Source organism: Paroedura picta, chromosome 6 (assembly GCF_049243985.1).
Source record: "Paroedura picta isolate Pp20150507F chromosome 6, Ppicta_v3.0, whole genome shotgun sequence".
Classification (NCBI taxonomy): domain Eukaryota; kingdom Metazoa; phylum Chordata; class Lepidosauria; order Squamata; family Gekkonidae; genus Paroedura; species Paroedura picta.
In genome coordinates, this window is record NC_135374.1 from 90,902,633 (window position 1) to 90,925,640 (window position 23,008).

The 23,008-nt window shown below is 42.3% G+C and overlaps 1 protein-coding gene across 3 annotated transcripts; it reads left to right on the plus strand.

Annotated features, from left to right (window-relative positions):
• The first annotated feature begins 270 nt into the window (after positions 1-270).
• On the plus strand, positions 271-22,582 carry SLC5A7 (solute carrier family 5 member 7). 3 transcript variants are annotated; one of them, XR_013232110.1, is made up of 9 exons: positions 1,873-2,095; positions 6,175-6,288; positions 7,442-7,597; positions 11,089-11,237; positions 11,881-12,024; positions 12,973-13,126; positions 15,430-15,647; positions 17,416-18,093; positions 21,534-22,582. XR_013232110.1 is itself a non-coding variant. In XM_077343612.1 (8 exons), exons 3-8 carry the CDS (start codon positions 7,465-7,467, stop codon positions 18,037-18,039), a joined length of 1,422 nt encoding a protein of 473 aa, XP_077199727.1. In that variant the 5' UTR covers positions 271-792; positions 6,175-6,288; positions 7,442-7,464; the 3' UTR covers positions 18,040-22,582. The 3 variants fall into 3 exon arrangements, 2 of the variants coding, with proteins under 2 accessions (XP_077199727.1, XP_077199726.1); XM_077343612.1 differs by lacking the exon at positions 1,873-2,095 and adding an exon at positions 271-792 and having other exon boundaries at positions 17,416-22,582; XM_077343611.1 differs by having other exon boundaries at positions 17,416-22,582.
• Positions 22,583-23,008: the final 426 nt, after the last annotated feature.

Sequence of the window (23,008 nt, forward strand, 5' to 3'; positions counted from 1 at the left end):
TTTGCTATTGCCCAGCAAACGTCCCTGGGTCTGCAGCTCTCTGACTCCTGTTCAACTTCTGTGTCTCTTTCATTTCACCTCCTCTCAGTCCCTCCCACCCGTTAGGACCGGCAGACGGTCATGCTTTGTTTGAGTCATCTCTGCCCCACAGCCCCCATTCGCTTGTGTCATCCCCCCCCCCAATCTCTGACGGACACAGCCTCCTCAGGGCACTCCTTTATAATGGAATCTCCTCTTTTAATCCAATAACTGAGTCCAATAGGCCCCAAAGGAAGCCGAAGCTCGACAGCAGGAAGGGAAGGAAGCTGCCTCTTTTCCATACCTGTGGCAGAGGGCTAGAGAAACTGAGGGATTCAAGCCAAGGATCTGCTGCTTTGCTGTTCCTGACAGCCTCCAGAAGGGTTTTCTGCTCTCTTGAGAGAAACAAGCCCTAGATAATTTTCCCATTGGAGGGCCGGCTGGCTGCCTCCACAGTGACGGCCTCACGGAGCACCTGGAATAATGGGAAGGGGGAAGGAAGGCAGCAGCTCCCAGGAAGGAAGGCAATTCTGTTTCTTAGCTGGTGGGATGCGTGAGGCTTCCCTCGTGTGCCGTACAGGAGCTGGCCAGTGAACAGACCAATGTGTGATGCCCTTGCCTGGCTGGAGCTCGGTACAACGTGCCTGTCCCTTTAAAGCAGGGGAAGGCTGCTTCTCACTCTCTGCCTCTGTGGGTGAACACAAGGCGCTGGGACTGAGCTGCTTGATGCCAGATCAAGGGAAACTGGAGAAGAGGAAACCTGCTGCAAAAGAGGTAAATTTGGGCACGGGCTGAATGCAGGAGGGTTGGGGGCCCTGGGGGAGGGACAAGCTTTTGCTTTTCAGTGCTGGGAACAAGTCCTGATCTCCTAGGCTGGGAAGGAAGGAACAAATCCAACTTGTTACTGAGGCTAATCCTGGAGTTTAGGAATTGCTTGTCTTAAACTCCATGGTTATTTCTAACAAGCCCTTGCTGTCGCTTGAACTTTAAGGGCTGATTCTTAAAGGAGGGAAATTCCCAGCCTTCCCTGGGATGCCAGTGTTCAGAGCACCTGGAAGGTTTTTTGAGGCAACTTAAAGCTTTCTGGTCTCTGATTGTTTTGATTGGAAACACACTTTTCATCAGTTACAAAATGATTGCCTATTTCGAGGGGACCATGAAAAGCAGGCTGCTAAACGGGTGTCACAGTTCTCATTGTTCGGGTAGGTGGGTTGTTGATTGTGCTGAATTCTAGCCACACTTTAAATATTCTCGTGAACCTGTCAGACTTGAGGCATTTCCTCTTCATGGATTGAAACGTCATTTGTATCAAATGAAAACTACCAGCACAGAAGTGACGGGGGTAGGGGGAGATATTTCTGATCATTATTCTTTTACTCGCATTTTAATGGCCTTCAGTATGACTTGATTGACTAAAAATATTTTTTACGAGACTGGAGAGTAGACAAATATTCACGTTGTTGAAGATTAAAGCTAGTATGCCTAATTTCCCGTTTGTGTGATATTGGAAATAATTTCTTGATTGTACTTAAACTTTGGTGGGATAAGCCACATTTATTGCAAAACTATAGCTTTTCATAAACGTACTCTATTTAAACCATTAAGATAGAAAATGACAAATTCCTAGTCAACAGTGTGCTTTACACGTTTGGACTGAAGTGAGTCTGTATCAGACATAAAGGAATGATATTGGGGTAAAATGAAAACAGAATCTGTGCTAATTGGTTTGTTAGTTCATGTAATATTCTAGGTTTATTTGGTCTCATGTAAATACCGCTGAGGGAACGGGTTCTTTTTCCTTTTTCTGTGGACAATTAATGCACCCTCAATGTATAATGTCCTTTTCCCTAGCACTCACAGTAGTGAAATTGCATTTTGAACAACCATCGGGATTTCAAGATGCCTTTCCATGTGGAGGGTCTGGTAGCCATCATTGTCTTCTACTTGGCAATTCTGTTTGTCGGGATATGGGCTGCTTGGAGAACCAAAAATACCGGCAGCGATGGAGATCGTAGTGAAGCTATTATAGTTGGTGGAAGAGACATTGGCTTGCTGGTTGGTGGATTTACCATGACCGGTATGTTCTTCTCTCCTTTTGCCTATTGCTTATTGTGCCTTTATTGTGTGTGGGAATGCGAATGCAGCCCTTTTTGAGGCGTAAAACTTCATAAATGGCTTTCATCCAAATTGTATAGTATAAAAATAGTCCTGGCAGAAAACCTTCAGCCGGTAGCATCTGAGTATTTCCACCAGGGATCACATACTTGTGTGTTTTGTTATTGCCTTTGAAAAATACACCCCACCGGTCATACTGAATAATGCAGTATGAACAAGCCAATGTCGATACACAACCATAACTTCCCTAATATAGTCCCTTAGTGTTCATTAGCGAATGTTTTTAACAAATGAAATACATTTCTTCTTCTTTCAACGCGTTTTCTGATATCTGAGGGAAAATGGATTAATATCACTGTTCCTCTGTTGAGCTAATAAATAAAGGGCAATTAACCACTCATACAATACAGAGTCCTATGGCACATTTCTTTTTCTTTGTATTATTTTAAAATTGGCTGTGTGGTATTCTATTGAAAGAACCTAAAGTGTTTATAAGAAAGGAAAATACAAAACACCATGCAACAAAGCCCCTTTTAGGCGCAGTCATATATATATATGAGCCAAGTACAGCTAACAATTTCAGTAGGGCTACATCACAAATTCACCATCCCTGCTTTTTCCTCATTTAATCAAATGTTTCAGCATATCATGTGGTGATCTATAAAGCAATGTATGCAAGCAAGATAGCATAATCTACTAGTTCTTAAGTTCATTGAGAGTACTGATATCAGGAGAGGAAATTCTGTTGAATCTAAAAATCTGCCTTTCTTTGTAAGATGGCAGATCTCTTTCACTGAGTAATGACATCAGAGAGGGCAGTGGGGCCAAAGAGTGAGTCATAATGCACCAGAAAGTTTAATGGCCAGGCCTTCAATTATAGTTGTTACTAAAATAACATTTAGATTAATGCAAAATGATATTAGACCAAAACAGACTCCACCTTTTTTACTGTAAAGTTTGTACAATTTAAATTAAAATGGTTCTCACATATGACTATTTTTTTTACGTATTCTATTTCCCTTTTGTTGTAGTATTTTTTGGCATTGTTATTAAAATTATGTAGTAAGGATACAAATTAAATGGATTCTATTGGCTTTAAAGACAATGTTCATTCACTTATAGTTTGAGACATGGATTAAATCAAGAAACGTATCTCATTAAACCACATTTTGATTCAAGCGTAAAAAAAATATTCTGCTTTTACTTCAGGATAGGACTCTTCCCTATTGGTTTGTCACCATCCATAACCCAAATACATAATGCCTGTGTTTATCAAATGTTAGATTGTCAATACTCTTCCAGATCCAGATGTCAGTTAGCTTCCTTTTAATCACATGTTGATTTTTGGTGTGCAACAGTTAAATGTAAAAAAAAAATCTGTGTTTTGTCAGACTACAGGAGAAGTTCTGACATTTGGAAGATAAAATGTATTTAATTATGTCAGAATCCATTGCTGTTTCTAAATATTATGAAAATATCACAGACAAGTTCATTCGGATTATCATTTTTTTTTTTATGAATAGCTATGTTAATGATTCAGAAAATGGTAAAATGTGCTCTTGAGCACTAACACTCATGAAGGAAGAAAAATAAGATTTTTTAAAAAACCTAAATAACAGTTAAGTGCATCTGCTGCTCTCAAAATACTATCATATCCTGATAACAAAATTAGGAAGAAACAGATTTAACTTCAGCACATTTACAAAGCAACAACATGCATTTTAACTGTGAATCTGTAAGCAACCAGTTTTCTTTAACAGAACCCACACAAAAAACTATGCTAAGATTTCATATTCAGAATGAGTTAAAATTCTCAGTTAAGATTATGGGGGAGGGAATTTAAAACTGAGATCTTCTGGAGGAAATCTCCCAGAATACAATTTGCTGTGCAGTCCTAAACATACCTATGTCCTTTTAAGCCCACAGATGTCATTGACATAGAAAGACATAACTTTGCTTTGAGTGGCCCTGTTAATGTTGGACAATCACTATTGTTAATACAATTTAACAGAGTTATGTTGAGAAGGGCGTATGAGAACCTTTATATATTAAATTTAACTTAAAGCTGCCAAAACTCCATTTGTGGATACAAAGAGATATGTAATTAGTTAATTACATACATGAGATATGTAATCAGTTAATTTGAATGTGGTCTATTCTAATATACTATGACAATCTTACCCTCTTCCCTTCATCTCATGCCGGATTTACCTTTCTGTCTTCTTTCTCGCTGAGCAGCCCTTTTATCTGTTGTCTTCTATTTGCTTTAATATATGTGTGTGTGCATGTGTCAGCTAGGTTTTTATGAATACCTAAATCAAGGCCTTCCTCATTAAGGATACAAACAACCATGTGATACTTATGTCAGACAAATGGTCCAATGTTCCCTCAACAGTGAGTAGTGGGCAGCATAATCTGATTTGAGTTCCAGTGTGGACAGAGCATGGATCCAGAAAGCAGTTGGAGAGTATGTGAGCCTGGAAAGTTGCCAAAACTAAGCATTTCTAGGTCTGACCTGAGCTTTTTAAATCTACTGTCTGCAGCCTTGACTTCCATGACAGAAGAAAGGCAGGATATATAAACATATTAATAATTGCTAATTTGATTTAAGAGTGGGGCTAGGTAGATTTTGTCAGGAATGAACCTTAAAGGGTGATCCAGCATGCCTGAGTACTGTGTGAGATCGAAATTATAGATCCATAGAGTTTGCTGGATGCATGATTCAGGGAAGGACAGGAAGAAAGACACATGGAAAGGGAGTGAGTTAGACAAAGCCCAGAACTAGACGTCACTTATAGAAATATCCATGTTGACTGGAAATGACCTATAGTTTAGCTAGGAAAACTAATAGAGAGAGTTGAACTCTGTTGAAACCTATGAAATTGGTTTCTTCACAGATACACTTATTTTTTTGTTATATCCCAGACTGGCCAAGGATTGTGGTTTGGGGAGGTCATCATCTTGGCATGGAATTGGGATCACTGTGGGTGGGCAGATAGTGGTGAATTTCCTGCATCCTGGAGGGGGTTGTACTAGATGACCCTGGAGGTGCCCTCCAACTCTGTGATTCTATGATTCCGCGCCCCCCCCCATGGGCATCCCATCACTCTTCCTGCTTGCACATTATTCCCCATGACAATTACCTTGTGAAGTAGGGTAGGATGTAAGATTCTGATGGCCCCAGTGAGCTTCCTGGTCAGAGCAGGGATTTGAACCTGGTTTTTCTTGTCTTACACTAGTCTAATTACTTTGCCACATTGCCTCTCTGCTCCATGCTGCAACCAGGAGTTATTCGACCACAGAGTGCTGACAAACAGACAGGAAGACTCCCAAATTGTAATCTTCCCTTACTGTCCCCACAATAGACACCCTGTGAGGCAGGTTGGGCTGCAAGTACTCTGACAGAACTGCTCTGAGAGAACAGCTCTAACAGGACTGTAACTAGCCCAAGATCATCTAGCTGGCTGCATATGGAGGAGTGGGCCCACCAGCCCTGTACCACACTAGCTTCCCAAGAAATCTTGAATTTCTTATTTTAAAATTCTCATCCTTGGTGGTGCAAATTCTTTCTGCATCTAGATCAGTGGCCCTTACCCCATGACCCACACAGAGACATATGCACAGTTAACATCAACCAAAAGAGCTACAGGACTATTGTGTGTCCTGTGCACCACACCACCATATGCATACAGCAATGTGAGATATAAGTATTAATATGCAATAGAGCTGCAGCGTAAGGTGGTCTCTCCCCACCAGCTATGAACTTTAGCCAGCCCTTGGGTATCTCTCCTGCCTTCTCACTCTCTCTTTTGCATGAGGCATAGCAGTTCAGGCATGAGAGCACAATTGTAAAGGGACCCAGAGGAGAACAAGCTGGTCATGGAGAAAGGGTAGTCAAACCACAAGCCCCCTCCACACACACACTGTGGCCAGTGATGTGTATCCCTCTCTATTGGTAACGTATTAGCTGCAAAAAAAAATGTTCTGTTCTTTCTCTTCCCCTCTGCTGAACGTGTTAAAGTTCTTCTGCTTCTTCCTCAGCCACCTGGGTTGGAGGAGGTTACATCAACGGGACAGCTGAGGCTGTCTATGTGCCAGGCTATGGACTGGCTTGGGCGCAGGCCCCCATTGGATATGCCCTCAGCCTGGTAGTAGGTGAGTGAGAGCCGTGAATGAAGCCAAGAGTTAAAATTTGAAATGGCACAACCAGAGTTTCATGAAACCCTGAGGTTTCTTGATGGCCCCGGAAGCATTTCCTGAATGGGTGGGATTTAATTTTTAATATGTTTTTTTTTAATTTGTTTAATGGAGCTCTTCCATCCATTGAGTCCCTCCTCCAATGGCCCTAATGGCCTTAAATGCCCCCAACCATCTTGGGAAATCTCCCGAGGTTGGTGGGCAATGCATATTGGGACTGGTTGGGGAGATCAGGGAGGGTTGTGATTGGTTTAGGTCAATGGGAAAAAGTGTTTTATTCTTGTTTTATTGTGTTTTGTAAACCACCACGAGCTGGCATGGTCTGAGAGTGGCGATCAATAAATCGGAATATAAATAAAAAATTTTTTAAAGCATTTGTTGGGTGATATGACCATATATTTGTATGTCAACCTGCGTGCCCCCCCTCCCATACCCAATGATGTGCCCGGAGGGAGTGGGAAGGGGAGGAGCCCCAGGTGGGCATGTACACAGCTATGCTGCCTGACCACACTGTGCACAATCATGCCACTAATGGGGTTTCTCAAAGCTTGAAGTTTCTTAGTGGTAAAAATACTGAGCAAGGCTGGTGTAGATGAATTTCTGCACGGAAGAAACTAGGAAATGGGAAGGGATCAGCACTAGGAAGGAGAACAGCTCCTGGCAGCCCACAGCCTGCAATTAGGATATGATCTGCTGTAATGGGCTAATTCTGAGCCAGGTTCTGATATTGACTTGCTTTGGTGTTTTAAGATTATCCCAAGAACAGTAAAACACATTTGGAATTCAAAGCAATTTAAGTGCAATGTGTTCCTAGCCCTCGACTTAGCAGAGGAGGGAAACAGCCATATTAACCATGTTTAGCATTTCTGCTTCAGCCTTGTCCGTCCATTCCAAGGAAGCTCCTACTTGTGTACGGCTCTGACATGTATTCTGAATGTTCAGGGTGTACAATTAAATTTTAAAATGTTATACCCCAATGAAAATTTGCAACTTACATGGAATGAAAATATACTTCATCAGGGAAAAGCATTAATGTGGTGCTGTACATTGAATGCTGGAGAAGGAAGGTGTCATGGACCCCGAGATCACTGTGGTCCTTCTGCTGTTTCAGGTGGCCTATTCTTCGCAAAGCCAATGCGTTCCAAAGGTTATGTGACAATGTTGGATCCATTTCAGCAAATTTATGGGAAACGAATGGGAGGGCTTATCTTCATACCTGCATTAATGGGGGAGATGTTCTGGGCTGCAGCCATCTTCTCTGCATTAGGTAAGGAATACTGATGATGATTCTGTTGTTTGGAGGGGGTTATCAGCTGGACTAATGACCCTTTAGAGAAGACAATGATCTTGATGAATAGAGATACTGACCTTTCCAGGTGTAAATAGGAAACATATCTATCATGTGCCTACAGATAGTCAGGAAATCAAAAACCTAATTTAAAACTAGTTGGCTTGCTCAAAGACCCCAAATAACAATGGAGTGATACTTGTTTGTTGGAACAACCTAGCTCTAAAATGCTGCATAGAAATATCGGGTGTTCTTTTATTTCTAATAACATTTGAAAAGATTAATGATGAAAGGATTTATCTATGAAACTTGTTTTAACTGAAAGAGATTGGAGTGTGTTGCAGATTAAAATGTACTTGTATCTGTTAAGCCATTCAGTCTTTATAGTAAATGCCCTCAAGATCTTAAAACCAAACAATAATATCTTAGTTCTTGAATATTGCTCTGTTTTCATAGAAGACCTTGTTGCAATTGTTTTTCATCATTACACTGCTTATTTCAGTCAAATAACACACCGTATAAAAGATTTCAATATATATTTGTACTAAGAAAAATGTTGCTTTGTGGATTTTAGTTGCAGACACTGATTTCAGGATTAAAGACCAACTCACTAGCCCAGGAATTTGGCTGGTGGCCCAATATGTACAGTAGATATGTATGTGGCAGTGTTTTCACTAATTTAAAAAGTAACATGTGATTTGGGCATGCACACACATACAGGGCCCTCAAAAATCAGGTCTATATGTGTATACAGATGTATTTGTGTGATCTATCTGCAAATCCCTATGTATGCATGCTTGCAAAGTATTAGGATTGTCCACCAGACAGGCTGGATTTCAACCAAGTGAGAGCATATATTGACATTAGTGAAACTCCAGGCTGAATCACAAGATCTAAAATGTTGGACCCAAATGGCGCAGACTGGACCCATCTTGTTAATTCCAGGAAGCTAAGCCATGTCAGCCCTGGTTAGTAGTTGGATGGGGCATCACCGAGAAAGTCAAACTTACTATAATGGCAAGTCTCCTGTGTCTCAGAGAGCAGGCATGGCTTAGTGGTAGAGCACCAGCTTTGCGTGGAGAAGGTCCCAGGTTCAATCCCCAGCATGTCCAGTTGAAAGGGCCAGGTTAGTAGGTGATAAGATTGACCTCTAGCAGAGACCCTGGAAGCCCCTGCTGGTCTGAGTAGACAGTACTGACCTTGATCCACCATTAGTTTGATTCAGTATAAGGCAGCCTAATGCGTTCGCATTCTTGGGATGTGGCCCTGGTAAAAATACACATACAAAAGAATTACACAAGGACTTCATTTAAAAGTCTCTAAACTTCATTCCTTAATGGAACTGTGACTTAATTCTGGTGTAATCAGGATGTCTGGTAGAGCTTCTAGCACGGTGGGGGACGCCACGGGTGAATAACCGCGAGTGGTCTTTGCAACTGGTGCTAGTTTAAGTTGGAGGAAAACACACACAGGCACACACATACTTGATAGCGTATATTAAGCTGTTCGGTAGTACAATCTTTTTAAAATAAAGAAATAATCACACTTCTTTCCAGCTGTGCTCTGATTAGCTGGAAAGCAATGGGGAGCTTTTAACCATAATTTTATTGCAAAGCCTCAAGAGTCTGAGAATAAAACGCATGCTGAGGTGATGGGAGCTGAGTGGCTTAAACAATTTTCAGGGCATTTAAAAAGATTCATTCTTATTGGGCTGTGCTCAAAAAGAGAAGGCCAATTTAGGAGAAGGCATTCTGTGGTCTTTCTCAATGCAGAAGCAAGGACTGCGATGACCTTTGAAGCATGTTCCGTTCACAAAAGGGCAACTTGAAGTCAAGGAACCAGGTGAGGTTCTCTCTGAGTCTGGACCACAGAGAGCTGTAGATCCAAGCACCTGCCCACAGCCATTTGTCCTCGCTGGTTCATGCATGCCTCTCCACTACTGATGGCTTGCATGAGAGAATGGGCCATCACCAGTCCACCACCCAAGATCAAATGTATCTGCCATTTCAGAAACAAGGCTTTTTCAATGTATTCAGTCCACATGTTTAGTCAATCAGTTTGGAAAGTTCTGTTGCCACAATCTGATTTGTTTTGTTAACAGACTAGGGCCCATTATGCACGGCCGCCGAAACGGCGATTTCGGGTCACATGGAAAACGCGGAGGGGGAAGACGCGACGCATACCGGTTATACACGGGGCGGGGCGCGACGGCGGCAAAACCCAGAGTAACCGATAAGACCCATTATGCACGGGGGTTTTAGCGCACATTCGGGGTGGAATGGCGGCGACTAAAATCACGGATAACGCACGGAGCCGGCTGCAACCGGCTGCAGCTTCGGTGCATGCCGCCAAAAAAGCCGCGTCAGTGAAACGCGGAAGAAAGCGCAGCTTCCGGGTGAGCGGGGCGCAACCAGAAGCGGCGCCCGGATCGGCGCGTGCATAATCGGTTACTCTGGGTTTTGCCGCCGTCGCGCCCCGCCCCGTGTATAACCGGTATGCGTCGCGTCTTCCCCCTCCGCGTTTTCCATGTGACCCGAAATCGCCGTTTCGGCGGCCGTGCATAATGGGCCCTATGCACGCGCCGATCCGGGCGCTGCTTCTGGTTGCGCCCCGCTCACCCGGAAGCTGCGCTTTCTTCCGCGTTTCACTGACGCGGCTTTTTTGGCGGCATGCACCGAAGCTGCAGCCGGTTGCAGCCGGCTCCATGCGTTATCCGTGATTTTAGTCGCCGCCATTCCACCCCGAATGTGCGCTAAAACCCCCGTGCATAATGGGTCTTAGAGACACTTTCCTTCCCTTCTTTCTGCATGGTACTTCCTTCACAAAGTTCATAACAGTCATATATCATAGTAGTGATTCCACCCAGAATTTTTACACCAGTGATGCCAAGAGCCAGCTTAGTGTAGGGGTTAAGAGCGGTGGCTTCTAATCCGGTGAGCCAGGTTTGATTCCCCTTTCTTCCACATGTAGCCAACTAGGTGACCTTGGGCTCATCACAGCCCGTATTAGTGTGTTAGACTGTTCTGACTAAGCTGTCACAAGGTGTCTGTTGTGGGGAGAAAAAGGGAAGGAGATTGTAAGCCTCTTTGAGACTTCTTCAGGCAGTGAAAAACGGGGTATAAAAACCAACTCTTCTTTTTCTTATACCACTGCTAGTACTAGCTTGGAAATACTCTGTGTGACATACAAGAATGACATGCACCGTATGTTATATTAATGGTTCACAGGAGACAGAGGAGGCTTTCCAAGAGGCTCCAAAATTATAAAGAAATCAACTAGTTTCATTTTCAGAAGATACATACATTAGATCATTAAAGGATCTTTGGGAAACCAGTGATCTTCTCCTAAAGTCTGACACTAACTGTGTAACAGAGAACCAGCCAGCCATTTGGGGGTAAAAGTTGAAAAGCATGAATGGCTAAAGTAATCTTATCTTGCTTTTGGTTTTCTCCTAAAACCTTCTCCTGCAGGTGCTACCATAAGTGTGATCATTGATGTCAACATCAATATTTCAGTTATCATTTCTGCCCTGATTGCCATTCTGTACACGCTGGTGGGGGGACTTTACTCAGTAGCCTATACTGATGTTGTCCAGCTGTTCTGCATTTTCCTAGGACTTGTGAGTTTCTAAATATTATATTACCATACTTTTAAAAAAAAACCACAATAGTTCTATGCTGATTAGGGTATGCTCTATCATGTGCAAGAATAGTCTCCTTGGAGCAGATCCTACAATTTCATTCTGGCTCTGCCCGTGTTTCTCTGGTGCAAAGACCCTTCCACTAATGTGAGATACTCTTGCATTGCAAAATAATCTTACGTCAGTGGAAGGCTTATTACAAGCACTGAAATTAGGCTTGCCATTTACACTCCCACAGCAGGTTAATCCCCACCTTGGGCCTCAATGCCCCACCTTCAGAAAACTGAGTGGGAGACAAATTGATCCCCATAGTGATACTCTAGGAATGTTGACATGTTTTATGGCCTTTACCATAGAGATTAGGGGGAAATCACACAGAAGTGATGTCACATCCTCCCAGGTTCCACCATCAACATCTCCCATCATTTGCTGAGGCAGTTTTAGCAATCCTAACCAACAAAAAAATGGCAGGCTCCGGCCTATTGTTTCCTTGACTGCATACATTTGTGTTTGGAGTTGGAAAATCTCTATATGACCACTCAATAAAAGTTTGATGCTATTTGTCATGATCTCTTAAGTCTCCACCCCCCTTTTTTAAACAACTGCTGCTTTTTCATTATAGTGGATCAGTGTCCCATTTGCAATGTCCCATCCTGCAGTGACAGACATTGGAATTACCGCAGTCCATGAAATATACCAAAAGCCTTGGCTTGGTTTCATTATAGCCCCTGACATCTTCACATGGCTTGACAATTTCTTCTTACTGGTAAGTGATGACTGCCTATCAAGTCTAGAAAAATGGGACGTTAGGCCCTGGGCCCTGACCAGTGTGGCCCAAACTAGCCCAGTCGCATTGGATCCCGAAATCCAGGCAGGGCTAGCCCTAGTTAGCCCTTGGATGGGAGATGGCCAAGGAAGTCTAGGGTTGCAACCCAGAGACAGGCAAGGGCAAACCACCTCTGTTCATCTCTGTTGTGTTGAAAATCCTGCGGGGTCAGCAGCAACTTGAGAGCACTTTCTACCACCAGCAAGTAACTGCTTGCAGTTTTACATGGTGAATTCTGCGATTGCAAAAATGACTAATTAAAACATGCTCAATGAACTGCACGAAGTTGGTGACATTTGTTGAAGTTTGACACAACAGTTATTTGACATAGACCGTTTATGCACTGGGGGTTTCATGCCGGGCTGCAGGCTGGAGTTTTAGTCGTAGCAGATTTCTTTCTGTACCCACATTGGGGAGCATTTGGCCTGGTGCACCTCACCCGCCCCCGATTTGTGCTCCTGCATGGAAGCTGGGGCAGTGAAGTTCCAAGTGCGTAAACGGTCATAGTGACATCTACAGAGTGCTGAGTGACTGTGACAGGTGACTCACTCTTGACAGCATAGATAGGGGAATAGAGTGTAGAGAGGTAGAATGAATAGGACACATTAGATGAATTTATTGTATTTAATTATACAAACATTTCTTTCCCAACAATTCTAAAACAATGCTAGTTAATCTAGAACAAAGCTTTTCTCATGTCACCCTCATGAATTCTGTACAAATTGTAATATGAAATTCCCTTGCATGCTGTAGGTGCATCTGTGCAATTATTGCATGCTTTTATTGGATGTCGTAAAATATATTGAATAGCAGCAGCTAAGCAAGTGATCTCAAAAAGGATGTCTAGTAGCCAGAAATGATGAAAGGGCGTGCTTGTTGTATCCACAGATGTTAGGGGGAATCCCATGGCAGGCGTATTTTCAGCGAGTCCTTTCCTCTTCATCTGCTATGTATGCTCAAGTGCTATCGTTTCTGGCAGCTTTCGGATGTCTTGTGATGGCACTCCCTGCAATACTCATTGGTGCAATTGGAGCCTCAACAGGTATGTTGTTGTCAAAATCACTGATCTCCAAAGCAGCTGCTATCATTAGAATTATTCTAGAGCAAGAGTGATGTCAACCAAGTTGTTATACCTTCTCTTTTCTTCACTATACACCATATTTTAAAAGTTCTTTTGTTTAGAACATTGGAGAGATAAGATCTTTTAAGCATTGCACTTAAGGATTATATACTGTCTATTTTTTATGATATAAAATCTATGTCATTGTGTGCAACATTTGGCGATCCTAAAAGTAATTTTTCAAGCAAGTTTCACATACTGGTGTGTTTTATATAGAATCTGCCTATATAACAAGGATGCCTCAGTGGCTTGTCAAAGAGGATACTGAGGATGCAGGGCTGCTGAGAGAGAGGGGTGAGGGGTACAACATTCTGGGGCCCAGGTCGCCCTGGATACCCAGGAAGGTAATGTGAGAAGACACTAGTAAAGGAAAGCAGCAGTATATCCATTCTGATTGAACATCTAGGGGTATGTAATCCTTTTTATCCTGTATTTCTTTGGTTTGAGTCTATTGGACCTGGAAAAAATTCAGCAAGGGTATTCAGTTGTGAGATTTTATAGAAATCCCTACATTTTTCAGGCCAAATAGATTTGAGGGGGAAGAATACTGGCTCTTCTGCAGCTCTCTTTAAACTGTGCTGCAGGAGATGCTGGGGTCAGATTGTTCTCCATGGTACAGCAGTTCCTGGGACGGGTTTCTCTTGCAATCCAGTTTAAACCAAGCTGTACGAGAAGCCAGCCCCAAAATGAGCCAATGGGAACAAACTGCTCCCCCCACCCAGCACAACTGATCCTCAGGCTGTCTTCCACAGTCCCTTAAACTTTAAAGAGACTGCAGTAGAAGCCTAACAAACAGCTAAGAGGTGGGAGCGATCTCTGCAGTAATTCTCAAATGTATCCAGGATTTTCTCAGTATTACCCACTCCCCCGAGAAAATGCAGATATTTTCAGGAACCGAAAATATACCCCAAAATGCCTATAAGTTTAATTTTAGGTATAATTTCATCTCAGGGAGATCTGAATGCACACCACTATGAGCATCTTGTCTCAGAATAAGGAGAGGCAGAGACACTCTCTGACTGAGGTCTTGTGGTGAGCCCCAGCAGCTGTGACTCCAAACAGATAAAATGTCTATTTGAGACTGAATATTCCATCTCATTACCACAAATATTAGCAGTTAGTGGGGAGATGGAGTAGAAAACAGAATTTTAGGAAGTGGTGAGTCAATTCATCCCTTTCTGTTTTCCTGGTGTAAATCCTGCTCATTAAGCTTCTATTTAAATAACAGGGAAAACAAGTTTCCATTACTGAGGCATGTAGCAGCCCTGGTGGATGAGAATGATTTTCGAGGGAAACAGCTCAAGGGGAAGCAACTGCCTTCATCCTGATTCAATTCAGGATGAAACCACTATTAACAGAAATTTAAAGAGAACATTCAGCTATAGATCTCTAATATATGCCTAGCTTGGCTCTTTGCAAAAGCCTGTGTTTATTCTTTGCCCAATAATTGGGTTAACTTTAGCCTTTTTTTGCACCAGACTTTATTCTTCATGGCAAAATATTTGTTAAAATGTTTTGAAAAAAATGTCTGCATACTATACAGCATGCTGTGTACCAGGGTTGAATAATAACCATGGCTGTATGTATTCTGTCAATATTGCAGTTACATCATGCAACTGTGGATTTGGTATTGAATATGTAACTTGGGAGCCTCTTGTGGCGCAGAGTGGTAAGGCAGCTGTCTGATAGCTTTGCCCATAAGGCTGGGAGTTCAATCCCAGCAGCCGGCTCAAGGTTGACTCAGCCTTCCATCCTTCCGAGGTCGGTAAAATGAGTACCCAGCTTGCTTGCTGGGGGGTAAACGGTAATGACTGGGGAAGGCACTGGCAAACCACCCCGTATTGAGTCTGCCATGAAAACGCTAGAGGGCGTCACCCCAAGGGTCAGACATGACTCGGTGCTTGCACAGGGGATATCTTTACCTTTACCTTTATGTAACTTGGCTTCATACGTAGTAAGCTTCGAGCCATTAATACTGCAGCAACAAGCTTGAAAATGTCTATCAATTGCCAGCTAAAGTCACAAAACCCAAGGGTGGAGACTGGAACAAGATATCCAGAGCCTTTCCACTGGTCTTCGCCCTTCCCCGAAATTAGAAATGACATGCAGTTTTCTATTGTTCATTAATAGCATCTAGATTTCACAAATCAGAGTGCAAAATTTTGATATTTTTTTTAGTACATGGTACCTATAGACATGGAAATATATGCATTTTTGTGTTACAGATTGGAACCAGACTGAATATGGTATGATAGATCCCAAGTCAAAAGATGAAGCTGATATGATTTTACCAATTGTCCTCCAGTATCTTTGTCCAGTGTATATCTCCTTCTTTGGCCTTGGGGCAGTGTCAGCTGCTGTAATGTCATCAGCCGATTCTTCCATCTTATCAGCAAGTTCCATGTTCGCGCGGAATATTTATCAACTTTCATTTCGGCAAAGTGTAAGGTTAAATTACAACCAACTTTTCATTATGTCACAGGTGTCTATTGTAGTTAGTTGCTGATGAAATATTTATCAGGTATAGAAGGAAAAGGGTACTTAATCCATTTTATGTCTTGAAAGGCATTTCAAGTGGAAGAATTCTGTACACAGCAATATTTAGTGGCAGCCCAAAGTCTAGGATGTGAACACAGTGTTACTGCATACGAAGTATGACAAACCCATGAGGAATAAAGGTGATACAAGGAAACCTGAAGCTAAAACTAAATTAATACACAGAGAAGCTCAAACATTCTTAACAAATTCAGTATTGTATATTAGTCTGAACATCTATAGATCATTTTATGCCAGTAGAAACTTATTCCATTGAATGTGAACTATACGGTGGTGAACCACAGTCATGCCTTGGGACTGAATCATGCGTACATAAGCACAGACCATAACAACTAACAGGCAGTGTCCCATTGAAAAATGTGGCAACTCTTGTAGCTCAACCCCCAAGTCAAAAGCTTGCCAAAAGCTGAGCTTAGTGACTGATGGCAGGGGATAGTTTCAGAGGGCAGCCATATTGGCCTGCAGTAGCAGAATTACATTCAGTAGCACCTTAGAGACCAACAAGACCAGGAGTTAGATCTGCCTTTGCTGGTAGTAGGAGAGAGGCTATCGCTTAGTGGCACAGCAGCTGCTTTGCATGCAGAAGATCCCAGGTTCAATCACCAGCACCTCTTGTTAAGAGTATTTAATATAAGGTGATGTGAACAATCTAAGACCATAGGAGACGAGTGACCTGGCAAATGACACTGAGTGCAAAGGGGAAGGAAAACTGATGCAGTTAAGAAGCCAAGCTGGATCAAAGACCTAGTGTGGAAAAATCTCTTGCTAGGCCAGTATAAGGCAGCTTCATGCCAGTCAATGTACAGACTGGTGCTGCTGAACAGCCACTAAAGCTAGGCTTTTCCACGCAAGCATAGACCCAGGCATACATTTTTATTCATCTATAATAGTTTGAAAATAGTCCATATCATATAGGATTGTTTAAAAATGGCAGTACGCATTCAAAAATACTTTGCTGTACAGCCTTTCACTACTCCAAAAGGTGATGAATCACTGAATACTCCCCAGACCTTCCTAATGTCCTGGCATTTAAGGGAAGAAATTTTTTCTTCTTGATCTTGACATGCCAATTTTGTCAATGCAAGGGAGTATTAACAAGGATGCATTTCAAATATTAAATTCTCCCATCTACAATGAAACAGGACCATCGCTCTGTGGTAGAACACTTGCCTGGCTTGCAGAAGGTCCCAAGTTCAGTATCTGGTTTCTCCAGTCAAAAGGGTTGTCTTTTTCTGAGACCCTGGAAAGCTGCTGCCAGTCTGAGTGTATAATACTGAATTTGGATGGACCAATGATCCATTAAGCGCTGATTGAAGTGATACAGTACTTGTAGAATGATGGTTGTGGTGTTTCTTAACAACCATCTTGACTGAATTATCAGGGTCCAGTAGTATTATGCATGAGCTCCAATATCAGAATGAGTGTTGCTTCTCTGTTTCTTTGTATTGGTGACTTTGGAGAGGGGTTTTTACCAATGGCTAGAATTTTACCGGATTAATTTGATTGTGTATAGCATAGATTATTCAAGAGATCAACTAAATTGGCCTTATTAGAAATCTATTTTGACTACAGCTGAATGTGTATATAGTCCTGTGTTTGTGATAAAAGAAAGCTAGTAGAAGAAATGCAAACCAAAGCAACACTCTGTCTTACAGGCAACAGACAAGGAAATAGTTTGGGTCATGCGGATCACCATTTTCTTGTTTGGAGCTTCAGCAACAGCAATGGCCTTGCTTGCTAAGTCAGTTTATGGACTCTGGTATCTGAGCTCTGACCTGGTTTACATCATCATCTTCCCCCAGCTCTTGTGTGTCCTTTTTATCAAAGGAACCAACACCTACGGTGCTATTGCAGGATACTTGTTTGGTCTTTTACTCCGAATTACAGGAGGAGAACCGTATCTCTACCTGCAGCCCTTGATTTTCTATCCTGGCTGGTACAAAGATGATGACAACATTTACATTCAGAGATTTCCTTTTAAAACTCTGGCTATGCTCACTTCGTTCTTCACTAACATTGGAGTATCCTATTTAGCAAAATACTTGTTTGAAAGTGGCACTTTGCCGCCAAAAGTTGACTTCCTGGATGCCGTTGTTGCAAAATACAGTAAAGAGAACATGGACAAGACGACACTTGTGAAAAATGACAATATAATTCTCAATGAGCTGGCCCCTGTGAATCCTCGGCACAGTTTGACTCTGAGCACCACGTTCACCAATCGAGAGGCCTTCAGTGACATTGATTCAAGCCCAGACGTATCCAACGCGGAAGATAACTGACAGTGACCCAGCTGAAGGGAAGCATTTCTTTCATATCCCCTACAATGCAGCAGGGTATGCCACAAAGAAATGTCGGGATATTTAGTTGGGAAAATGAAGGGGAACAAAACATCCCTGCACAATTCTCTATGTCTTATTATAAGGTGTGTCAGAGGGGGTTGTAAAAAAAACTTGTTCCCCCAGCTTTTGAATGAAACAGAGAATAAAAGTTTTACTTGGGAAAGGAATGTTTGAAATGAGGGATGTAAAGTCATATTGGGGATGTGGAAGCTTGTATTCAGATTCCTATGAAATTCAGCTACAGCTGTTCAGTAATAATGGCCAACATTCCATGGGAATGAATTAAAAAGCAGCTTATCCATACTAACCTCATGTGATATCTGCTGCTAGGCTGTATGTATCATTTCTGGCTATGAGGAGGAATGAATGTTTGAATGAATATGAGATATTCCTTATAGACACACAATACTAGCATGTTGGAGAAGGGTAGCTTTGAACCTTTTGCCTGAAATGGTCACTTTGTATGTATAGGAATATTTTATGATGGGAACCATTCACATTTCTAATGTAACCACTGGTAGTCTTGAAATGGTACAGCCCAACAACAGCCACATCATGCTGGGCTACTGCTCCTCTGTGTTTTTCCAAGGTGATTATTGCCAAATACTTCACTGCTTGATTGCAATGTACAGGACAGAATCCATTGTCCATGTCATGAATTCATTGTGTGCTTCTCATGTAACCCCGCAGAGGTGGAGGCAGTATGGTTCTTGGTCAATGATTCTCATTTATGTATTCATGAGAGTCAAAGCATGTGTTGTGTGTCAACCCTAGACTAAAACGCCTTTGGATAAATGTGGTTTTGCTGTCTTTGGAGACAAATGGCTCATGACCCTCTTGTGTACATTTAAGATCTCTTGAAATGAACAGCATATGGACTTGCAGAGTAGTTTGATCATTCCTAAATCCTCTTTAATGCATGGACTGTTCTATGTGCTGGCAGAAGGAAGGCCCTTGCCTTCATCAATATCCTTCCCCCCCCAAAAAAAAAATCCCAGAAGAGGACTTCCTTCCATGCCCTCCACGAGATCTATGAACTGAGCTATAGTCTTACTTTCTCTCTTATTTTCTGGTTCTCTCTCTCTCTCTCTCTCTCTCTCTCTCTCTCTCTCTCTCTCTCTCTCTCTCTCTCTCTCTCTCTCTCTCTTAATATTTGGGAAACTGGCCAGGGGATAGAGTGTGTTCTAGCCCCTATGCGAACCAAGCTACCTAGCTGCCCACTCATATTTCCAACAGTGTGGCCTCAGACGAACCTGGCTGCTGGAGCCAACGCGTCTCCAGCACTCCGCCGCTCCACCTGGCCAGAGGCAGCAGCATCACCAAGGAGGCGGCTTCACTGCAACAGCCCCTACACTGGAGACCACCAAGAGGGTGTAGCTGCATCTGAGGACAACAGTAGGTCCCAGCAGAGGAGGCCGCACCATTGGCAGAGCATGGTAGGCTGCGGTGGTGGATGCCCCTAAGAGGAGCCAACACACAAGGGGAGGCAGTGGGGCCAGTGGGGCAGCCCAGTGGGGCGCCGCCTGCCACATTGTTGCTGGGCCACCCACAGCCAGCCTGGGACCCACTAGCGCTATGCCTGACACGTCCTCAACCCACTGCCTTGGGAGGGGGGGCAAGCAGGCGGGAGGCCTCTCTGTGCCTCCACAGCCCTGCCTCCCACCCAACTTCCTCCCACTAGCACCTGCTGCATTTTTGCATGCAGCGGGCTTTACGACTAGCATACCTCTAAGATGCAATCACCAGTAGAGGACAAATTAAATGTATCAACAATTTTTAAAGCAATAATTGGAAGGGAAGTTTCCTCTGAGGCTACATTTCCTTAATTTTAAGAATCTCTTGAAGATTGACTAAGCATTGCTGTGTAAACAAATTCAGCAAATTACACTGCTAAGAATGGATTATGTGGTTTCAGCATTTATGTTTTAGATAATGTTATTTTTCCCAGGATAGTATTTACACTACTGAGTGCTACTATTCATCCCCAGTTCCCTAGTGGCCAATCAAAGCATTATGAAAAGATATGTGATGATGCCATTTTAGGACTGGCCCACATCAGATTTGTTCACATGTCAAGGATACCTCCAGGATACAAGCACCTCAGGGTTCTGGCCCAGCCTTGTCCCAGTTGTGCTAGTTTTCTGTGTGTGTTTCCCAGCCAACTGTGGCCTACCTGCATTTTGAAATGGTACAATCCAAAGAGGGTGTCCCCACATGCCTTTTCTAAATTATGTAGGTCAGTTCAAGAGAACGAACACTTTTACATCCCAGTGACTTCAAGAAGGCATATCTGTACATGCCATCACTGAAATCAACAGAACATACAATGCTGGATTTGCAGCATTGTATCTCAAATCCTTTATTTTGCTCTCCTCTGTAATAAATTTAGATGAGAAAACATGCAAACAAAAACTGGAGGCATAACCCATTAACTTTGGTAAAGTTACGACTAAACGAGAAGACTCAACATGCTAGTAAAGGAAAAAGCCATTTATTTGCTGGCTGCTTTGTGTGTGTTTGTTTGTTTGCATCCATTCTGCCAATGCAACTTTTACACATTTACCTATATTGTGTGTGTGAGTGTGTGTTTGTGCATTTTCTTCATGTTGCCATTTACAATAAAAGCTGTTGAAGCTCAGTTCTATTCATGAACCACAACACTAAAGGCAATTTATTCTACCTCTTTCATATGCCCACTCTTTCCTGTGAACAAGTTCAGTGTGATGGAGTATATGCATGTGTATATTTATAGATAATGAAAATATTTGGGGGGGGGGAGATGATCATCTATACCATATAGACATTCCACAGGCAGGAGTACATCTTTCCCTGCCTTTTCTTTACCTGGGCAACTCCGCTGCCGAAGGAGGTAGGGATTGCCACAGTCATAGCCTCAAAGGGGGCTATTTTCCAGGTCTATCAGAGGCAGTAAACCTCTTAATACCAGTGCCAGAAGGCAGCATAATGAAAATGCCTCTGCCTCTATGGCGAGTTGTTGGCTATCCAGAAGAACTAGTTGGCCACTGTGTGAGACAGTACATTGGACAAGATGGACTACTGGTCTGATCCATCAGGGGCCATCTGACCTCCTTTACTCATGCAAAGGCATTGCTGTGGATTGGGAAACCCAGATGAAGCCTTTTGCATGTTGAGTGAGCTAGTCCCTCCTTCTTCCATCAGGAGAACGTCTAAAGGAGTCAACCCAAAGTTGACTAGTAAGTCATTCCGGAATAGAATAATGAGGTGTGTAAGGAAGTCTAGTTTAAAAGTTTAGTCAATAAGCTTTTTATATTAATTTATTTATGAATCGTTATGGGATTGCTATGGGAAGCTGAGTCACGTCATCCTCTGTGGAACTATAGTTAAGTTTACATGATGTATTTCACACATGGGAATTCTGTCATTCTCATTCAATTTATATGTACACATTCCAGATATCACAGCTCAGCCATTGTGGATGGAAGATGATAAACCTGCCATACATTTCAGACCAATGGGTCCAGAACAGCACAGACCAGACAGGGGTAAAAAGGTATCAGTTTTTTGCAATAAAACTTTTACACAAATGATCTTCAAAAGTGGATGTTCCACAGTTCATTGGGCTCCCTGATCCTATCAATTATCATTAACACTTAAAATATTAAATGAGAGTATTTTAGCAATATCCAGAGCACAGCAAATCTATAGTCTGACCCAAAGGCTCAAACTGAACTGTATGAGTCAATTATAATTGGATGTGGATGCTGCTTGATGCCCACTAGATATGGAAATTTCAACTCATACAAAGGCTGTAAGATAATTCCTATGTAAGATAATTCCCATTTTTTTCAGCTACCCAAAGTTACCAAAAGTTACACTGAAAACTGTGGCCTTCTTACGTCTTACATCTTAATATGTACATATTAAAATTTTTGATGCAGTATGTACACATAAAATATTATTTATGAAAAAGAAGAAACGTTGGTTCTTATATGCCACTTTTCTCTACCCGAAGGAGTCTCAAAGGGGCTTAACAGTCGCCTTCCCTTTCCTCTCCCCACAACAGACACCCTGTGAGGGAGGTGAGGCTGAGAGAGCCCTGATATTACTGCTCAGCCAGAACAGCTTTATCAGTGCTGTGGTGAGCCCAAGGTCACCCAGCTGGCTGCATGTGGATGAGTGGGGAATCAAACCCAGTTTGCCAGATTAGAAGTCCGTGCTCCTAACCACTACAGCAAGCTAACTCTCTTATATATGTTTATACTGTTAAAAGTTTGGACACAATCCAGTCTCCTATAAGTGCAACATACATGCAAGGGTGTTTCCCTTTGATGCAAGACAGTTCTGCTTCTTCCCTCCCTATTCCCCATACAGACAGATTAGAGAAGGGAGCAAGAAAAACAATGTACCAAAACAACAAGAACTGTACAGGCCCAGTGCCTGCAATGAGACTGACTCAAGCCTTTTGTCAATTCATTGTGTGTGTGTGTGTGTGTGTCTGTCTGTCTGTCTAAAGAGAGAAATTATTACATCTGTTAGCAGACTATGGTTATTACAACTACAAATCTGGTGGAATTGTTGTGGAACAGCAACTGAGTAGGATATGATGACCACAAGCCTATACTGTAACCCACCATGCCCAGAGATTTCAGTTTAAATAAACTATAACATTATTTTCCTTCTCTCCTTGTCCAGAGGTTAATATATATATATACATGAGTACATATATATTATTATTAACATGGTAATAGTACATGAACTGAATGTAAACTTAAAATAATCAAATACAGCAACAATCAGATTTAGCTCTTTATTTTCATAGAGTGCAGTCATTTAAGATTTGAAATATATTAAAAATATTTTAATGATCAGTTACCTGTCTACCCGACAAGCTAATTCAACTGAGTGAACTGTACAACTAATCACTATA